Consider the following 18,980-nt stretch of genomic DNA (forward strand, 5'->3'; position numbering starts at 1 on the left):
ACACACATAAGACCATTTTTTACCCAGCAGATGAACACAAACTCAAATACTTAGGGTTAGCTGAAGGCATGGAGAGACCAAGTAACTAAAATGTTATTGGGAGAACTATAAACTGGTAGAGTATTTTCAAAGGGCAATTTACTAGTATCTATTAATATTCAAAATATGTGTATTTCTCAGCTGAAATTAATAACACTCAAAATGTGTATATTTTTCAGCTGGAATTAATTCTATAGATATATTCCTATATTTATGAAAACACAGAATATATGTCTTTCGTATTACTATTTGAAAATAGAAAAAAATGAAAGCAATCTAAATTTCTATTAGTAACAGATCTGTTATGTAAGACAGACCTCAACAATGGAATCCTTTCTAGCCATCCTTACCACTGAAGGACACTCTACAGAATGAAGTGGAAGTTAAGTCCAAGATCTAGCCTACGAAAGTAAAACGGCAAGGTGCAGAATACCATGTGTAACAAAATCTCAACCGTACTCCAAAATTATATACTTATGCTTATATATGAATAGAAACATTCTGGAAGGTTACCTCCAGTAACAGATTCAAGGGAGGAGATGGACAGAAGAAAAAGTCCCCTTAAGCACAATAAAAAGGTGTTTCTTTTTGTTGTACTGGATTTTACCACATGCGTACATTGACTTCCTCTCAGGACAACCCATTTCAGGAAGTGTCCTGGCCCCTCCCAGTGAGGGTGCCACCTTCCCGCTGTGCCCCCTGGCACTCTGGACACCACTCTATTCCAGAACATCGCATACTACGTGGTCTACTCACTGACTTCACACATTAGTGGAGAGCTCCTCTGAGGCGAGGGACTTGGCTGCTTTTTCTACTTGCCCAGCTCCTAGTGGGTTGCCTGACACACAGTCACCCCTTAGTTAGGACAGGAGAGTGGAAAGGAGGATCCCATACAAAGATTAACCAAGCAGCTAAATACATTTGATTGAGAGAAGGTGGGATCAGGAGACCAGAAGGGCTGGCCAGAAAGACAGCACGGACTAGAATGAAGAATGGATTCAAGTCTAGCTCGCTCCCCTGAAAGCCTTGAGGCGTGTGAACGAGACTGGAAGGTACCTACAAAGCAGAACCACCAGGCCCAGAGCTGTAGGCACTTTCCGTGAGAAAGAGGGTGTGGCCACTGCCACAGTCCCTCAAGGCCACAAGGGCCTTATGACTCCTTCAAGCAAGGAGGAAGCCCTGAGAGCAACTTCCGACCATCCCAGCTCTCTGCTGGAAACACCCGGGGGCCTCAGCCGGTCTGGAGCAAGTGTGGACTGTGGCCATCCATAAGGCCTTGAGATCACTTCTGTGGATTACTTTCCTCCCACGGTGATGGCAGCGATCACTGAAATCATCTATGTGAACACTGAGCACAGTCCCTGGCTGAGCCGAAGCTCTCAGAATATAAGCTATTATTATCAACTGCTTAAAGAATCTTTTCAAGAATTCTAAGCATTACAACTGCAGAAGTCATCAGGAAGGGTCTGATTTCCAACAAGAGCCAGGCCGCCCCATTTATCTCTGCAATAAATAAGCTTACTGTCTTCCCAAGCATGTTCAAAACAAGCCGGAAGCTGCTGCTCCTGTGTTTCTTACTTGTGTTATCATTTCAAAACCGAGCTGACTTTGTCAGCTAGCACAGGCTCATCTCAGAAAGCCAGTATTTAAATAAACTTTACACAGCACGGTTCTCCTGCCCCGTCCTGACACCTGGACCACGGCTGCCACGGTCAGCACCAGGATTCACTCACCACAGCGGGCGGGTCATTCCATTCTTCATAGGAGAGGGCAGCATAGGGATAGATGCGGTCGTTGATGATCTGCAGAGTGGCCAGGGCGATGGCTTTGATCGACTGGAAGTACGCTTCCCAGAACCACCGTGCCTGGAAAGGAAACGACATGTGCTCAGTGAGCAAGCGAGACACTTGGAAGTGGAAGAACTCAGTGCCCTCTCAGACGCAACTCTGGGTCTGGGTAATTCCGTTATTCCCGCAGGGAGGGAGCCGACAGCAAATGCTCCCTGCTGCTCCCGCCAGCTGCAGGAGAAGAGCGCATTTATCAAACACAGCCAAAACAGTGTGAGCAAATGAAACGCACCCTGGATTCAATCTGGGTAAAAGAGAAACTGTGTCTTGATGAAAATAATCAACGTCACACCAGAGCAAGTTATAGTCCTTTTTTTGGTCTATACACCAAGTGCATAAATCTTAAGTGTACAATTCAAGAAATGTTTAGGTATGTACATATGTACATACTCTTATAACCACCACCAAGATAAAGATACCAAACATGCCAGCACCCCCAGAAGATTCTCTTCTGCTTCCCAGGCACTTTCCCAATCATCCAAGAGTAATCATCATTCTCATTTCTATCGTGCCTGCTACCGAATGTCATACAAGCGGAACCAAAACTGTATTTACTCCTTTGCGGCTGACTTCTTTCGTCTACACTTGCTACGTTTGAGTCAGGTTTTGGTGTCAAGGTCATGCTGGCATCTTAAAATGAGTTGAAAAATGTTCCTTCCTTTTCTATCCCCTGAGAAATTTTAGGAAAGGCTGGCATTCCTTCTTTCTTGAAAGGTTTAGAAGTATTCACCTAAAAGCCATCTGGGTTAGGTGCTTTTTGGTGTGTGAAGGTTTTTGAAGCCTGGATTAATTTTCTTTTGCAGACACAGGATTAAACATATTTTAATAAGCGTGTCGGTTTCAAAAGTATGATTTTCAAGGAATGTGTTCATTTCATCTACACAGTTAAATGTACTGGGCTCAACATGTGCTAATATCTACTCAGGTCCTGTGGAATACGTAGTCATATAACTCTTTTCATTCCTAATAGTAATAATCTGTATATTTTCTTTGTATTTGCTCTAACCAAAGATTTATCAACTTTACTAATCTCTTCCAAAAAAAAAAAAAAAACCAATGCTTGGTTTTGTTGATTTTCTTTATTGTACATTTTTTTTTCCTATCTTGTTCCTTTCTGTTCTTACATTTATTTCCTTTCTTCTATTTTGGGGGACTTTAATCCATCTGGCATTTGATTTCTTGAGACTGACATTTAGATTATGAATTTTAATCTTTCTTCATTTCTAATGTATGTTTAAAGCTACAAATTGGCCTCTATGCACTATTTTAAATGTGTCCTACACAATCACGTATCATTTTCATTATAACCTAGGTAAAACAATTTTCTAGAAGTATACTGTTTGATTTCCAAACATTTCAGGATTTTCTCTTTATCTTTGTTGCTGACTTCTACTTTGGCTGCACTATGGTCAGAGACCACGTGTTATTTCAAAACTTGGCCCTTTATTCCTGACTACATTTGAGCTTTTCTCTGTCTTCGTCTTGCAGCAGGTCCACTGTGATATACTTAGGTGTGGCTCTTTGGATTTATCCCACTGAGGACTGTCGAGCCTCTTCACTTCGTGGTTTGACGTCTTTCACTGTTTTTAGAAAACTCTCAGCCAGTATTTCTTTTTTTTTTTTTTTCCATTTTATTTATTTTTCAGCCAGTATTTCTTTAAATATTGGTTCTGTCACACTCTCTTCTCCTAGGACTCTAGATATACATACAGAAATGTTTTCACCATGCCCCATATGTCTCTTAATCTCTTTTCTGCACTGCCATCTGGGTATATTTTCTACTAATTTTTCTCCTGGCCCAATAATCCTCTATCTTGTGTGTGTGCATATGCGTGTGCATGTCTGTGTGCGTGTGCCCGCACGCATCTAAACAGCAGTCTAGACCTGCACATTGACTTCTCAACTTTGTTCATATATTTTTAGTCACAAAATTTCTTTCTATCCATCTATTTATTTGTCAGAGAGAGAGAGAGCACAAGCAGGGGAGCAAAAGGCAGAGGGAGAGGGAGAAGTAGGTTCCCCACTGAGCAGGGAGCCCAATGCGGGGCTCAATCCCAGGACCCCGGGATCATGAACTGAGACAAGGGCAGACGCTTAACTGACTGAGCTACCCAGGTACCTCACAAAATTTCTACTTGACTTATTAAAAAGAAGATTTCCTATCTTTGTTAAAATTCCCTTATTTTATTAAGCATAGCTCCTGACTGAAAACCTTAATATCTGAATCAGCTGTGGGTCTCTTTCTACTATCTGTATTTACTCTTCATTTTGGTCATTTGGTTTCCATTCCTACAATACCTCTTAATTTTCTTTGGTCACCAGACACTTTATATTAAATACTATAAAGGTTCTGTATATACAAAATTATTTTCCTCCTAAGTGTAACATTCTTCTGGAAGACACAGAGAATGCAGTCAGACCACTTTAATCCTATCAGTGGCTGGTGTTAAGCTTTGTTAGGACCAACTTTTTACTGCTTTCCCTTACTCTTGTAGTGTGGACTTTTGGGGCCCTCAGACAAAGCCTCGGGTGTCTACCAGGACCCCTCTATCGCGGCAGGCCCTGAACACCAAACTCCCTCTCACCAGCACTATATATGGTTGCTAGAATGTTTGCACAGCTTGTCAGGCTCCCAGCTGCTGCTTTCTGCAGGGAGTCGTGGAGTCTTATTCTGATCCCGTGCACCTCAGGAGCTGGCAAACACTTCAAGGGAAGACTGCATGCCCAGTTTTTGCTTACTTCCCTATGGTTCCCATCTTCCTGGATTTTGTCATTCAAATCCTGGATACTTTGGGGTAGCCCCTAATTTCAACCCCTCAGCCCTATGAAATTGCTACTTTCCACTAGGGCTCCAGATGCCCAGACTGTGAATTAGAAAGTGCCTGCAGGGGAAAGGCCAAAGGAAACAAGCAGCTCAGCCTGCTTTCCTTCTCAGGAGCCACAGTCCCTTAAGCACTGACTGCCCAGACAGCTCTCGAATGCCTCTATATTATCTATTTTAATAAGCTTTTATCCTTTTTTTCCCCCGGCTGGAGAGTTACTCTAATACTAGCTACTCTGTCATAGCCCAATACAGTCTTTTGAAAGAAGACAGTCTCTTATCCAAGCGGAGTTTGGATTCAGTCCCCAAGAAAGCAAGATGTTGGTCTCGGTGACCTGTCTGTCCAGCTTCATTCTGACCTGCGATTCCACTCAATCAGCATCTATGAGGATTTCTGCAAGGGAGCGAACATGTGAAAAACAGAACATGAGAAGTTCAAAATATAACCAAAAGAGGTGGAGGAAAAAGATATTTTCTAGTTTACACCTGCCAACGGATTCCCAGGCAAGTCCTCCATTCATGAGGGAAAGCCTGGGATGATGCCCGCTGAGGTGTGTGATGACTACTTTCTCCACTAAGGTAAGAAAGAAGCAAAGCCTCACAACGAGGGTTTCTCCTACTCAATGAAAAGCTGACCCAGATTTAGCTACCAAGGGCATCTGGCTGATACCATCCTGTAGTGTGCCATCTGGGTATGGCCCGGTGGCTGGCTGCCTGCCACGGCTTCTTAGAAATACTCCACTCACTCCAATCTCACCCCTGCTCAGTCATGTTGCTGCTGTCCTGCCCATCATCTAGACAAAATAGTGACATTTTATGAGACCTGAAAGAATCTATCTTCCCTGTGAAACCTTTACTGATCGCCCCAAACACCAACAATCTCTCCTTACCAGGAAATCCCACAGCACTGACACCCTTTACTTTATAGGTTATTCTGCACATACTGTTCTAGAACAGTTTTCTTGTTATTTCAGATGACCACTTTTCTCTCTTCCAGCTAGACTGCGAGTTTCCTGGATGTGGAAACTGGCTTTTTTTTTTTTTTTTTAATTATTAACATCCTCGTAGATGTTAGGATGACCTGCGCAGATTTATTTCTGCATGCACGGTCTCATTTGCCCTTTAAAACCAGCCTGTCGCTTACCTGGGGCAGTTCCATTTTCTGTGCAAGGGAACCAAGATGCAATGATGTTAAGTGGCCCGGTCACAGCTCAAACCAAGGATCTTTCCCTCTCCATTCCAGAATACAGGGAGTACCAACCACACTCCAGTTTAGGAAAGGGTCCTTCCTTAAGAAACTAAAAAGGTGTGAAAGTTCACTAAGAAGCATGAGCCCACACATAAACACACATATCTTAAATAGTTACCCCTTCTCTACCCACATGGGTCCATCATATGTTCTTTTATTTTAAATCACATTCAAATGAAGCCACATTCAAACTTAAGCATTCCAAAACTTTATGTTCACACTTAGTCACAATGGAGACAGCAGCCTTTGGGATTTACAGGTAACAATGACTGGTAACAAATCCACCTCGCACACCGGCCAGAGGCACAACTATAGGACAACGCTTCTAATTTAAGATATCTCAAGTCATCTCGCCCTGTCCACCAAATTGCAATTCACGCAGCAAGGAAGCAACTTTGCCAATAACCGTGGCTCAGGTCTCTCTGCCTGCAGACAAGTGAACTTCTCAGGCTTAATTATTTCTTCGGGACCTCCTAACACTGTGTAGTCTTTAGAAGGCACTCGAACTCACAGCCCTTCCAGGACGCAGTATCAGCCACCCGCTGGCAGAGAGGAAGGAGTGTTGAGCTATGTTGTCAATGCACAAAAGCAGCGCTGTTCCCATCCAGTAAGCAAATGCGTATTATGTTTTGATTTCCTTTCTGCCCCCTATGATATGGGCTACATTATCGCTTCCTGAAGAGGTAAATGAGGTGTCTTCGGCAGGTCTGCAAATTCCTCAGTCACTTACCTTGTGGAACTTGCACGACTAAAGAGTTAAGTCACAGATGCGTTGGTCATACCAACATAAACTTGACCAGAGTGTCTAACCTTTCTTCATTAAACATACGCCACCATAATTTTATAAAACATGCAGATTTCAAAGCACAAGAACCACCAAGTTCTTAACGCTTTCAATCGTGACAATTATAAAGCTCCTAGAGATCAAGAATTGGGCCAACTCAAAGCTACCATAAGCAAACAGGTGTTTCAAATTAAAACTACTACCTCAGTTTATACATCAGTTATATACGATTAATTTCTTTGGTTTTTCAGTAACATAAAGCCCAACAGGATGAGCAGTAACAAGTGTTTAAAGAAAGCCAGTGCAGTGTTGTAGAAGGCTCTGAGCGTCTGGCACAGTTCAAATTCTGCAACCTCTGTGTCTGGTCAGTCTGCAAGATGGAGAGCACACCACCTATCTCGTGAGGCCACAGACAGTCAGAGAAGTTTATAGAGCTCTTCCCACAGCACCAGGGCAGCACAGACAGTCCGAAAATGTTAGCTCTGTCCTCAGTACTTACCTCCACCCTGAACCCTCAGGGTCGTTGTTGCTTACATTAGAGTACATTCAACACAGCTTTGGGGTAAGAATGGAGGGAGGTGAAGAGGAGAGACAGAATGGGACTGCAAAGTTGTACCCCATTCCTCTCAGTCCTTGAAGACAGCAAAGAAATCCAACCGGTAAGAGAAGAGAGTTAGAAATAATAAAAACACATCAAATGGGAGTGACAAGACTTTTTGTACTGAAAAGTACAAGAACCAGTAACATGTCCCTTCTAGCTTAATCTCCAAGCTGCCAAAGGAGAGGACAGTACTTCTCCAGAAACTGGGAGAGTAGGAACACATCTGGTTTTGCTCACCGCAAACTCCCAGCCTTTGGCACAGGGCCTGTCAGAGAGGAGGCAGTCAAAACACTTGCTGAAAGAATGAATCCACCTAACACCACTCCCTCACAGGCACGAGGCCGCAGAGGCAGCACAGGCATCTCATGGAAATTTCCGAATATTCTAAGGACCAACCCATCATTTAATAATAATGATCCTGGGGCACCTCAGTGGCTCAGCGGGTTAAGCCTCCGCCTTCAACACAGGTCAGGATCTCAGGGTCCTGGGATCAAGCCCCACATCGGGTTCACTGCTCGACAGGGAGCCTGCTTCATCCTCTCTCTCTGCCTACTTGTGATCTCTGTCTGTCAAATAAATAAATCTTAAAAAGAAATAATAATGATCCTATCTTGTATACAGAATTGTAAAAGGTGCGAGATGGGGGACACAGATTTGAGGAAAAGAAGACAAATCTATCCCTAGGGGGAACAGCAAAGCAGAAATAGGACTAAGACTGTCCCTCACATTATGTTTAGTACAGACTAGGTAGAGACTAGGTATAGACTATGAGGGAGATAAACAGTTCCTAAAACTACCCTAGGTTGTTTGTTACCTAGCAATGATCAGGATATCAAACGGTATAAAGCTCACATATAAGAATGTACATGACCCCAGCGTCATCCAGGAGCATCTTCATCCCAAAAGAACAACACTGGCTCTCCCATGCCCTCGCAGCAACCAGTCAACTTTGCCCTGCCCTGGGCAGGGCATCCTCCCCGGATGGGACCTGCATCAACGGCCTCGTTTTCGCCTATGAAAGGAGTTTTGTTACGCAGACACACACACACAGAGCGAACAGTAAACCAGTCAGTTATGCTTCTGTCCCGAATTCCGACTGGTAATTCCGTCCAAACACCTGACAGTACCGTGTACCCGCAGGTTCAGTACTTGCTTCAATATTGCCCTATTTCCCTGTCCCCCAACCCACTGGCCGGTCACAACATAAAGCATCTGCTTCTGCTTGGGAGCCAAAAGCCACAAGAGAACGGGGACCCCACCGTAACAATGACAGAAAGCCACCAGCGAACTTACTAGCATCATAACTGTATTAGGCCCATCAGAGAGCTGTGGTCATGGGGCAATCAGGGGGCCCGAATTTCAAAGGGTGACAAGCTCCTCTAGGAGCGATGGGACAAATTATTCCGGCTTTGGAAGCTCACAGAAGGTAGAGGTGCTACAGTAAAAGCAGTCAAAGAAAACAACATTTTTCAGAATTAATGAATTCTTAAAACTGAGTGTGGGCTAGCAGGATCGTTTGGAAGCTCTAGACAGAGGGAAGTCTGCATTCCCTTGCAAGCTCTTTTCCCCTGGGCGTCCTTTTCCTTTTCCTTTCTTTCTTTCTTTTTTTTTTTAAGATTTTATTTATTTGTTTGAGAGCGAGAGAAAGCAAGAAAAAGGGGGAGGGTCAGAGAGAGAACAGACCCCCTACTGAGCAGGGAGCCTGATGTGGGACTTGACCCTGGGACTCCAAGATCATGACCTGAACTGAAGGCAGATGCTTAACCAACTGAGCCACCCAGGCACCCCATCTCCTGGACGTTCTTGAGAAAGTCCAGGGCAGGGAAGGAAATCAAAGAGAGGCAACCTCAGCAGCACACAGGTGGGTACACTCTGCCTATCCCTTGGACACTTTTTTCATCCAAAGCAAAGCCTTAAACTCCTGAGGGAAAAGCAGAAAACCCTCCCATCCATGAGATGCAGACACCGCAAGTACTGGGTGTGGGAGATGGGTGGAAAGGCAGCCTGGCCCTGGGGACGGGGAGGAGCCCTTCCAGCTCTCCTCAGACCACCACTGAGGGAGCGGCCAAAGCAACAGCCTCTGCCCCTACAAGAGGGGCAGGAAACTCTTTCCAACCCAAGACCCCTTCCAAGTAAGGGAGAGAAGAGAGCTGCCACAGGGAGAAGCAGAACCAGAGAAGCCCCACCTCCAAGGGCCCAGTAAGCAGGCCTACCCACGACTGACACTGGCCCCTGGGAGGGGAGATCCCCGCCATCCCCACCATGAACCAGACAGTGGTAGTCCGTCGCTGAGGGCAAGAGGCCTCCTGTGTGGCACAGGCAAGGCAGGGCCTGCTGGGAGCGGAGGGTGAGGCTGAACTCTGAGGAAATCCTTTGGACCCTGGCCCCACACGGAGCACAAGGCAGCGGCTGAAGTCTGAGGTGTGCGGAAGGTGAGCCAGGCAACAGAAAACCCAAACCCGGCTGGCTACACATTAGGCCAGTCAACCTCACACCCATTTCTGCATGTGACATTCACTTTGGGGTGGTTTTCTATACGGAATATCTATCCTTCAACCAAAAGTTACCAGAAACAAAAAAATAAGTGAAAACAATCCCTTGTCATAATATAAAGCTGTCAACAGAACCAGACCAAAGACAACCAAGCTGTTGGAACCATTAGACAGGGGCTTTAAGATAACTACAATTAATGTGTTGAAGAATCTCCGGTGAAGAAGGTAGACACTTGCGTCAACAGTACGCGATACTCAACAGACGGATGGAAACTCTAAGAAACCATCAGATGATATGCCAGAAATATAAACATGGTATCACAAATGAAGAATTCCCTCAACTGGCTTATCAGCACTAGCAGAGGAAAGAAACAACTTGAAATGGAAAATTATCCAAACTGAAATGCCCAGAAGAAAAGGAGCAAAAGAAAACAGAGATCCAAGATGTGGGATGGCATCAAATGTTCTGACGTGCCTGTAACTGGAGACCCAGAAGATGGGGCGGAAATCAAGTCAACAGGTATATTTAAAGAAGTAAGGGCTAAGAATCTTCCAAAATCACTGAAAAATAACAAAACGGCGACTCAAGAAGCTCAGAGAACCAAGACATTAATAAGGCATTCACCTTCTCCGTCAACAAATTAAAGGAATGGCCCTCCCATTAAAGTACTTCTGCGTCGGAGCACCAGGGAGATCTGGGACGTTCCCCTTTACCACACAAGAGTCCATGGAACCATTTATTTCAGGAGCAGGCCCAGAAGATATTTCCGTACCTCAGGGACTAATCTCTCAAAGCTGTGTCTGAAGATCAATCTGAAAACTTCCAAAGGGATTCCAAGTCTTTGCAAACACACGTACCAAGGCTCATTATGTCCTCATCTGTTTGCTCTGACAAAACGGCTTCCCTAGCCTCCTGGGCAGCACGCTCCAGGTTACGCTGGTTCGCTCCCTCACTACCTTGCTGGAAAGGGGACAGGGCCAAAGCAGGGGGCTCAATGCCCTCGCTGGACCTCATCACAGCCAGGAGGCGGCAGAGACGGGCTCAGGTCATCTCCACCTGACAGCTGTAAAAACTCAGTGGTTATGTCAAATTATAATCCAAGCATCCTAACTTCTAATTGAGAATTACTGTAAACTTGCTGGGTGCGTCTTTTTCTTTGTCTCACTCCATTTTTCTAAAGGTAAGAGTTACATGAAAAAACATCAACCGAATGGCTGAGAGGCACTTCTTAGGGACTGAAGGCTTTTCTAGAGTAGAATAAGGTCAAAAACATGTGATACACCGTTACTCAACAATTGAACAAACAATAATAAGTAGAATTTATTTTTTTTAATAAAAAAAATTTCTGAAGCAAAAAAAGGTTACTACACCTAGGATTTATCAGCACTCCATTTTTTCCCTTTGATTAAAATACTCATTTTGTTAATTTCACCGCATTTAGAATACCTTGCAACAGAAAACACGAGAGTGTTTCTCACGCCCTTGTTCGTGAGCTACTTTATTTGCCCTCTCCAGATGCATCCTCCGCCTCAAAGTCCAACACCTCTGGGGCACTCTTCCACCAACCGGTGAAGCTTCCCAGTCCCATCCCGTCAGTTCCCAGCACCCGGCACTGTAGGAGCCCACATCTGTCACACTCACTGGAATTTTATACAAAATCACAGCCCTCTGCAGCAGAGACCATTTGGCAGTGTTTTGGTAGGTGTCGATCTTTTTTTGTTTCATTACCATGCAAAGTGGTAACTGTTTTGTTTTGTTTTGTTTTGTTTTTTAATTTTATCCTGAAATATGGTGAGGCTTCGAGAAACAATGATAGCACAGAGAGGGTTCCCGAACATCCCTCACACAGCATCCCTGACTGCTACCAAACGTCACCGTCACCATGGTACAATGACCAAAACAAAGAAGTTCACACGTAGTTAATTCCATTTACTAAACGAGAGACTTCTTTGTAGGTTTCCCCAGTCCTCCCCTAAGGTCCTTTTCCTGCTCCAGGATCGAGTCCGAGGGACTGCACTGCCTTTAGTTGTCATGTCTCCTTAGTTTCTCCCAATCTGAGACCGTTTTTCAGTATTTTCTGGTCTTTCACGACCTGGACACTTTTGAACAGGACTGGTCAGGTATTTTTCAGAATGTCCCTTGTTCTGGGTTGGTCTGACATTTTCTAATCATGAGACTGAGGTTATGGATTTGGGGATACTCCGGAGGTGATATGGCCCTCTCTCCACATCATTATCAGGGCACATATGTTATCAACATGACATATTATGGGGAAGTGAACCCCGATCACCTGGGGGGGGGTGTCTGCCGGCTTCCCCATTGTAAAGTTACCATCCATTCCATGTTCTCTTGGTTAGGAGGAAGTCACTATGTTTGGTCTGTATTCCCAAGGAAGATAATTAAGCTCTACCTCCTAGAGGTAAAAATTCTTTTTAGTATTCTTTGAAAAGATTAAAAACTATAAAAGTGTATTCACCCAGTATTACTTCCTTTTTTTTTAGCCTAGTTTAGAGACATGTGGTGTGGCATTCTATCACAATCCTTAAATCCATGGGGATTTGTGGCTTGTGGAAATATTAAAGCATTTTCTTTCCCCATTAATAATTTCACTAAATAAAAAAACTGACATTTGCCTTAAATGTTAAGTGGATGCCCCATCATATATCTTACCTACTTAAAAGAGAAAAAAGCACGTAGCCACTTTTTATTAATAAGCTCAGAGATGAATCTACTAAGCCCTCAAATATTTCTAAATTTCAATTGCTTCTAGTCTCATATTTAACTTTACTCTGATGTGCACACAGAATTACTAGTCAAAAACCAAGCACCTAATTTGATCATGTAAAAAAAATGAAACAAAGAAAACTAACAGAAGTAATTAATACGAAAAAAGAAAGGAATTTCAAAAGAAATCCAAAAGCTTTCCATAGATTGGTTACTAGGAAAGGTCTAGACAATCAGCTAAAAACCTACAGAGCTAGTCATCAAGTTCACTAAAGTAACCAGCTACAAAATAATTTTTTTAATAAATAAATAAGTAAAACAAAAGCCCGAACTGTTCAACTTCAGCAATACTCAGCGAGACGTTAGGCCCATGAGCTCGTGGCAGGGCCCTTCCCATTACCCCAGCTTCTCACAGTACAGATGATCCTCAGTCCTCGTGATGGAAAATGACTGCCCCCCCCCAATATCCATTACCTTTCTCATTTTTGCTAACAAAATCAACTTAAAAATACTAAATAGTCCAGCCTTTTTTGCAATAATGCAAATAATGTGCGCTTTCCTAAATAAAAAGGTAAAGTCTTGCTACAACAAGCCTTCTGGTTTTTTTCCCTTGGCTCTCCCTCTCCTGCTTACCTGGGATGCAAACAGCCTGGCTGGGATTAAAGCCGATGTGTTGTTAAGAGAAGAAAAAGTGAGCATGCTGAAGGTGACAGAGCGGAAAGACAGAAAGAAACCTGTTTCCCTGATGGCATCGCTGAATCACTACTCTCGCCCGGGGACAACCAACTCCTGGGTGTCTTTTAATGTAAGACATGTAAACCCTGATTTCCTTAAGCAGTTGTTAGTGGAGCTCTCTTTTACATTTTTCTAAATATCCTCCTGGTACTGTCTTCTTCCATGAAGCGCACAATACAGATTTCATTACCTTAAATATAAAAGCAGTAATTATTTGCAGATGATAGGATTTTGTATCTTTAAAAATCAAGACATTCAGCTAGAAATCTGCAAAGTAATTACAAAGTCTAGGAAAATAAATAATTATGAAATAAACAGAATAAAAGCAGTAGTCTGATTCCACCTCTAGCTAGGTTATAGAAGATCAGAAAAGACCACCACCTATATCGCAATCAGAAAACACTTGACAAAGCAAAAATCTGAATTTTGATTAGAGCCAAATCATCTGTATTCTATAACCTTGTTAAATTCACCTACTAGCACAGTAGTTTGTAGATTACTTTGGCTTTTCTGGGTATACCACAACGTCATTTCCAAATGAAGACATGTTAACTTTTTCTTTTCTAATTTTTATGCCTTTTATTTATTTTCCTTTTGCACTGCCCAGGATCTTCAGTAGAATACTGAATACGAATGGTAAGAGGGAGCCTCCTTGACATGATCCCAATCGTAGGGGAAAACATTCAATATTTAATCAGGAAGTAATATGTTAGATGTAGGTCTTTCATAAATATCCTTCATCAAACTGAAGAAGTTCCTTTCTACTCCTTGTTTAGCTGAGAGTTCTTCACAAGCACAGTAGCTGAATTTTATCAAATTATTTTTTTTCTATATTTAGAAGATGACCAGATGGGTTTTCTTCTTCATTTTGTTAACATGGTAAATTACACTGATTAATTTTTTTTTTTTTAGTGTCAAACCAACTTTATATTCCTGATTTCACATAGTCATGACCTAGTATCCCTTTTTTATAGACTGCCAGATTCAATTTTACTATTTTGTTTAGGATATGTGCATCTAGGTGAATGTGGGATAGCTGCCTGACACCAATAGTTATAAGAAGCACCATTATTTTATATAACGCAAGGAAAAAAAAGCTCTCAAGATATGGCACAACAGTAAAATGATATCAATTTTAATACAATTCTGACATCGGAGATTTTAAAAATGTGAAAAAATATGGGATTGAGAATCAGTTAAATGTGGCATATACTTTTTCACTTGACCCTCCCAACAAGCCTATCATTAACATATCTTCAGTTTATAGACAAGAAGACAAGGCTCGGAAAGATTAACGGTAACTTGTCTGTGGTCACAAAGCTTTTAACTGACAGATCCAGAACTCAAAACCACTTCATCTAACTCTGAAGTCCGTATTCTTTTCATCATGGTACTGACAAAACCACAGACTGCCTCAAAGGATAAATCCAGAAATGCAACTAGGCTTTGAATCGGGCGAGGTTTAACCTGTTAAGGCTTCTCTCCAATGCAAGTTTCTCCGAATGTCATTAACTAAACAGCACATGATTCTCAATCACCAAGGCAGTATCGTTAGTAATACCACATGTTCAGATTAAGCGAGAGAGGCCTCGTATATTTAAGAATGACTAAATGATTCCAAAATGGATGAAAGCAAGAGGTCTCCCAGGGAAACTAGGGATTGTGCTGCGTAATTAGTGACATTATCAGCTGGAGGACGGCCCACACCTTAAGGCTCTGTTCTGTAGCACCAACTTCAATAAATGTAGTAGAGAGAGTACTAGAGTGGGAACAGATCTGACTCTAATTTGGCCTTCTGCCATTAAATAGTAAATAAATGCTGTCAAGGCATTTAAAATTTCCAGATCTCAATTTTCATACCTTATAATTGAGACAGGATTGCATGATGCTTATAGCTCTTTCACACTCGAAATTCAGAGAGATGGAAATTCTAAAAAAGAACTGAAAAGAAATGCTGGACAATCTTTCAAAAGTCCCGTATCAGAAATGAAGAATGCTTATGACGGGATCATCAGTGTGGGATGGACAGGGCTGAGGAAAGGATAGCTGACCTTGAGGATATGACCAAAAACAAAAAAACAAAAACAAAAACCAGAACAGACTATCCAAGGACTATGGGACAACCATAAAAGGCGTAACATATACACAATATAAATACCAGGAGAAAAAAGAAAGGAAAAGAAGCGATACTTAAAGCAATAATGACCAATTTCTCCCAAACTAATGTCAGACACCAAACCACAGATCCAGGAAGCTCAGAAAACACCAAGCAGGATAAAGACCAAAAATACTGCACCTGTTTATAGAATACTAAAACTTCAGAAAATCAAATATTTTTAAAAATCCTGGAAGAGGGGAAAAACAACAACACTGTGCCTCTAGAGGAACACAGGGAACAATTACATCCAACTTCTCCTCAGAAATATTCAAAGTGAAAAAAACTCCGCTGAGCTAGAATTCTATACTCTGAATAATTATCCTTCAAAGTGGTTTCAAAAAATTTAAAATTTCTTAGACAGACGAAAGCTGAGGGAATTTATTGTCTGTAGTCCTGCCTTACAAGAAATGTTAAAAGAAGTTCTTCAGAGAGAAGGAAAAATGATACGGGTCAGAAACCTAGATCTACATAAAGGAAGAGTATCAGAGAAGAAATAAGTGAAAGTAATATAAAAACTTTTATGTTCCTTATTATTTTGTTTCTTGTATAAAACTTACTATCTTTAATTCATCTAACAATTTGTTCAAAATAGTAATAGCAACAAATGCATTCCATTACATATACTTATGTATAAACAAAATGACAGCAATGATACAAGGGACAAGAGGCAGGAATTAAAATTGTTAACAGAATTAGCACAGTCTCCTTGACTTAAGGTAGTTTGACTATGATTTTTTTGACTTTACAGTGGTGTGAAAGCACCATGCATTCAGTAGAAACCATCCTCTGAATTTTGACTTGGATCTTCTTCTCCCAGGTTAGCAATATGCAATGTGACACTCGCGTGATGCCGGGCAACAGCAAGCCCCCAGCTCCCATCAGCCGTGCGATCATGAGGATAAACAACCGGTACACTTATAACCATTCTGTTTTTCACTTTCACTACAGGATTCACCAAATTACATCAAACACTCAACACTTTAATATAAAATACACTTTGTATTATGTGATTCTGCCCCACTGGAGGCCAACGCTCTGAGCACGGTGAGGATGGGCTAGGCTGAACTATGATGTTCAGTAGCGTAAGTGTATAAAATGCATTTTCGACTTAACAGTACTCTCAGATTACAGTGGGTTTACAGGACATATCCTCCACTGTAAGTCAAGGAAGATGTGTACTTTCACTATCTATGAAGCAGGAAAGTGTTAAATGAAAGTGAACTTGGATTTGATGTAAATGTATAGTACAATCTCGAGGGTAACTGCTAAAAATGTTTTAAAAAACTAAGTGCAACTGATATGCTAAGAAAGTAGAGAAAATGCAATCATGTAAATACTCCATTAAAACCAGAAAAGACATGAAGAGTGTGGAAGTCTGGGGTGCCTGGGTGGCTCAGTCTGTTAAGTGGCCAATTCTTGATTTGGCTCAGGTCATGGTCTCCAGGTCCTGGGATTAATAAGCCCAGCGTCCGGCTCCACACTCAGCAGGGAGTCTGCTTGAAGCTTCTTTCTCTCCCTCTCCTTCCACCTCGGCCCCCTCCTCATGCACTCTCCCTCTCTCTCTCTTATTCTCTCTCTCAAATAAGTAAACAAATCTTTTTTTTTTTTTGAAGTATGGAAGTCAGAATTAGGAACAAGGAATAAGGGCAACAAACAGAAAATAGTAATCAATAAGGTCAATATGAATCTAACTACATCAACAATCACTATAAATGTTAATGGTCTGAGTATAACAATTAAAAGACAGATTGCCAGAGTAGGTCAAAAACAAAATCCAACTGTTTGTGTCTACAAGAAAGCCACTTTATATATAAAGACACATAAACAGGGCACCTGGGTGGCTCAGTCACTTAAACGTCTGACTTTTGATTTGGGCGCAAGTCATGATCTCTGGGTTTTGGGATCAAGGCCCATGTCAGGCTGGGCACTAGGCATGGAACTTGCTTAAAATTCTCTACCCCCTTCCCCCTTTGCCCCACCCCCTCCACTCACATGCACCTCTCTCTCGCTCTTAAAAAAAAAATAATAATAATAATAAAATAAAGACACATAAAAGTGTAAGGATGGAGGAAAATACACCATGGTACCACTAATCCAAAGACAGTGGGAAGAGCTGTATTAATTTCAGAGCGAGTAGAATTCAGAGCAAGGAATTAGATAAAGAGGGCATTACACAATGATAAAGGGGTCAATCCTCCAAGAAGACAACAATCCTTCCTTAACGTGCATGCACTGAACAAAAGATCGTCAAAACATGTGAGGCAAGAAGTGACAGAACTTCACGGAGAAACAGATGAATCCACTGTTACAGCTGGAGACTTTAACACCCTCTGTCAGAAATGGACAGGTGCAGAAGACAGAAAACCAGTAAGGGCACAGCTGAACTTCACAGCCGCGGGTAACTGACAGCGGAAGGCTACTTGCCCCAACAGCAGCAGACTGCGTGTTCTTCTCAAGCTCACACGGAACATTCACCTGGACAGACCATATTCTTGGGCATAAAACATACCTTAACAAATCTAAAAGAAAAATGTGCGCTCTTACCCCACCACGGAGTTAAATTAGATAAAGTAACACAGTGGGTACACGCCATTATACACCGGTCAAAGCCCTCAGAATGTACAGCACCAAGAACGAACCCTCACGAACAACTGACTCTGAATGATAACGCAACGTAGGCGCGACCCTGAGGGCCGGACCACTGCGGTCCGGAGAGCCCACGCGCGGGAGCCTGCACATCTCCCCACATTCTGCTCCATTCTCCCGTCAACCTAAAACTGCTCTAAAAAATAAAATTAGTTGAAAAAAATCCTTCCAGTTTCCTCTCCTCTTCGAAACTGTACTAGGCCATTCTTTTCTAATTCATCTGACGATGTTTACACAGAAGTCAGCATGGAGTCTCTGCCCCACTGTTTATCGAGGGAAAAACCTTATCTTCCCAGTTAGACTAAAAACTCTTTGATGGTGGGCCTACAATTTGAAGCAAAATTTAGTAGCCCCCCACCCACGGACAAGCATTCAAGAAATTAGCCCATAAACCCTCCAGACTTAGGGGGCTCTCATCGCTTCTTCACACTGGTATCCTACAGGAGGGACCAAGTGTCCTGGACAATTGGGACAGATAAAGGGCATAGAATACCATTCACCACGTCACAACTCCTTTTCCCCAACAGCAGCAACAAAGCACAACTAGGCTTGGCTTAACCAGCAGGGTTAACCAGAAGACCAGCTGAGAATCATTTTATCTTATTTTATTTATTTATTTTTTAAAGATTTTATTTATTTCTTTGTCAGAGAGAGAGAGTGAGCACAGGCAGACAGAGTGGCAGGCAGAGACAGAGAGAGAAGCAGGCTCCCCGCCCAGCACAGAGCCCGATGTGGGACTCGATCCCAAGACGCTGGGATCATGACCTGAGCCAAAGGCAGCCGCTTAACCAACTGAGCCACCCAGGCATCCCTGAGAATCATTTTAAATGAGGCTACTGTCCCGCACAGGATTTCAGGTATCGTACCCTTGTGAACAAATTTT

At 42.5% G+C, this 18,980-nt stretch overlaps 1 protein-coding gene across 1 annotated transcript in view; it reads right to left on the reverse strand.

Annotated features, from left to right (window-relative positions):
- Positions 1–18,980, reverse strand: part of EXT2 (exostosin glycosyltransferase 2) — a 139,933-nt gene that overhangs the window by 68,718 nt on the left and 52,235 nt on the right. The window contains exon 8 of the mRNA XM_046015693.1: positions 1,773–1,904. Coding sequence (XP_045871649.1) covers positions 1,773–1,904 — 132 coding nt within the window. The remainder of the gene's footprint in view (positions 1–1,772; positions 1,905–18,980) is intronic.

Source organism: Meles meles, chromosome 8, assembly GCF_922984935.1.
Source record: "Meles meles chromosome 8, mMelMel3.1 paternal haplotype, whole genome shotgun sequence".
NCBI classification, from domain to species: Eukaryota; Metazoa; Chordata; class Mammalia; order Carnivora; family Mustelidae; genus Meles; species Meles meles.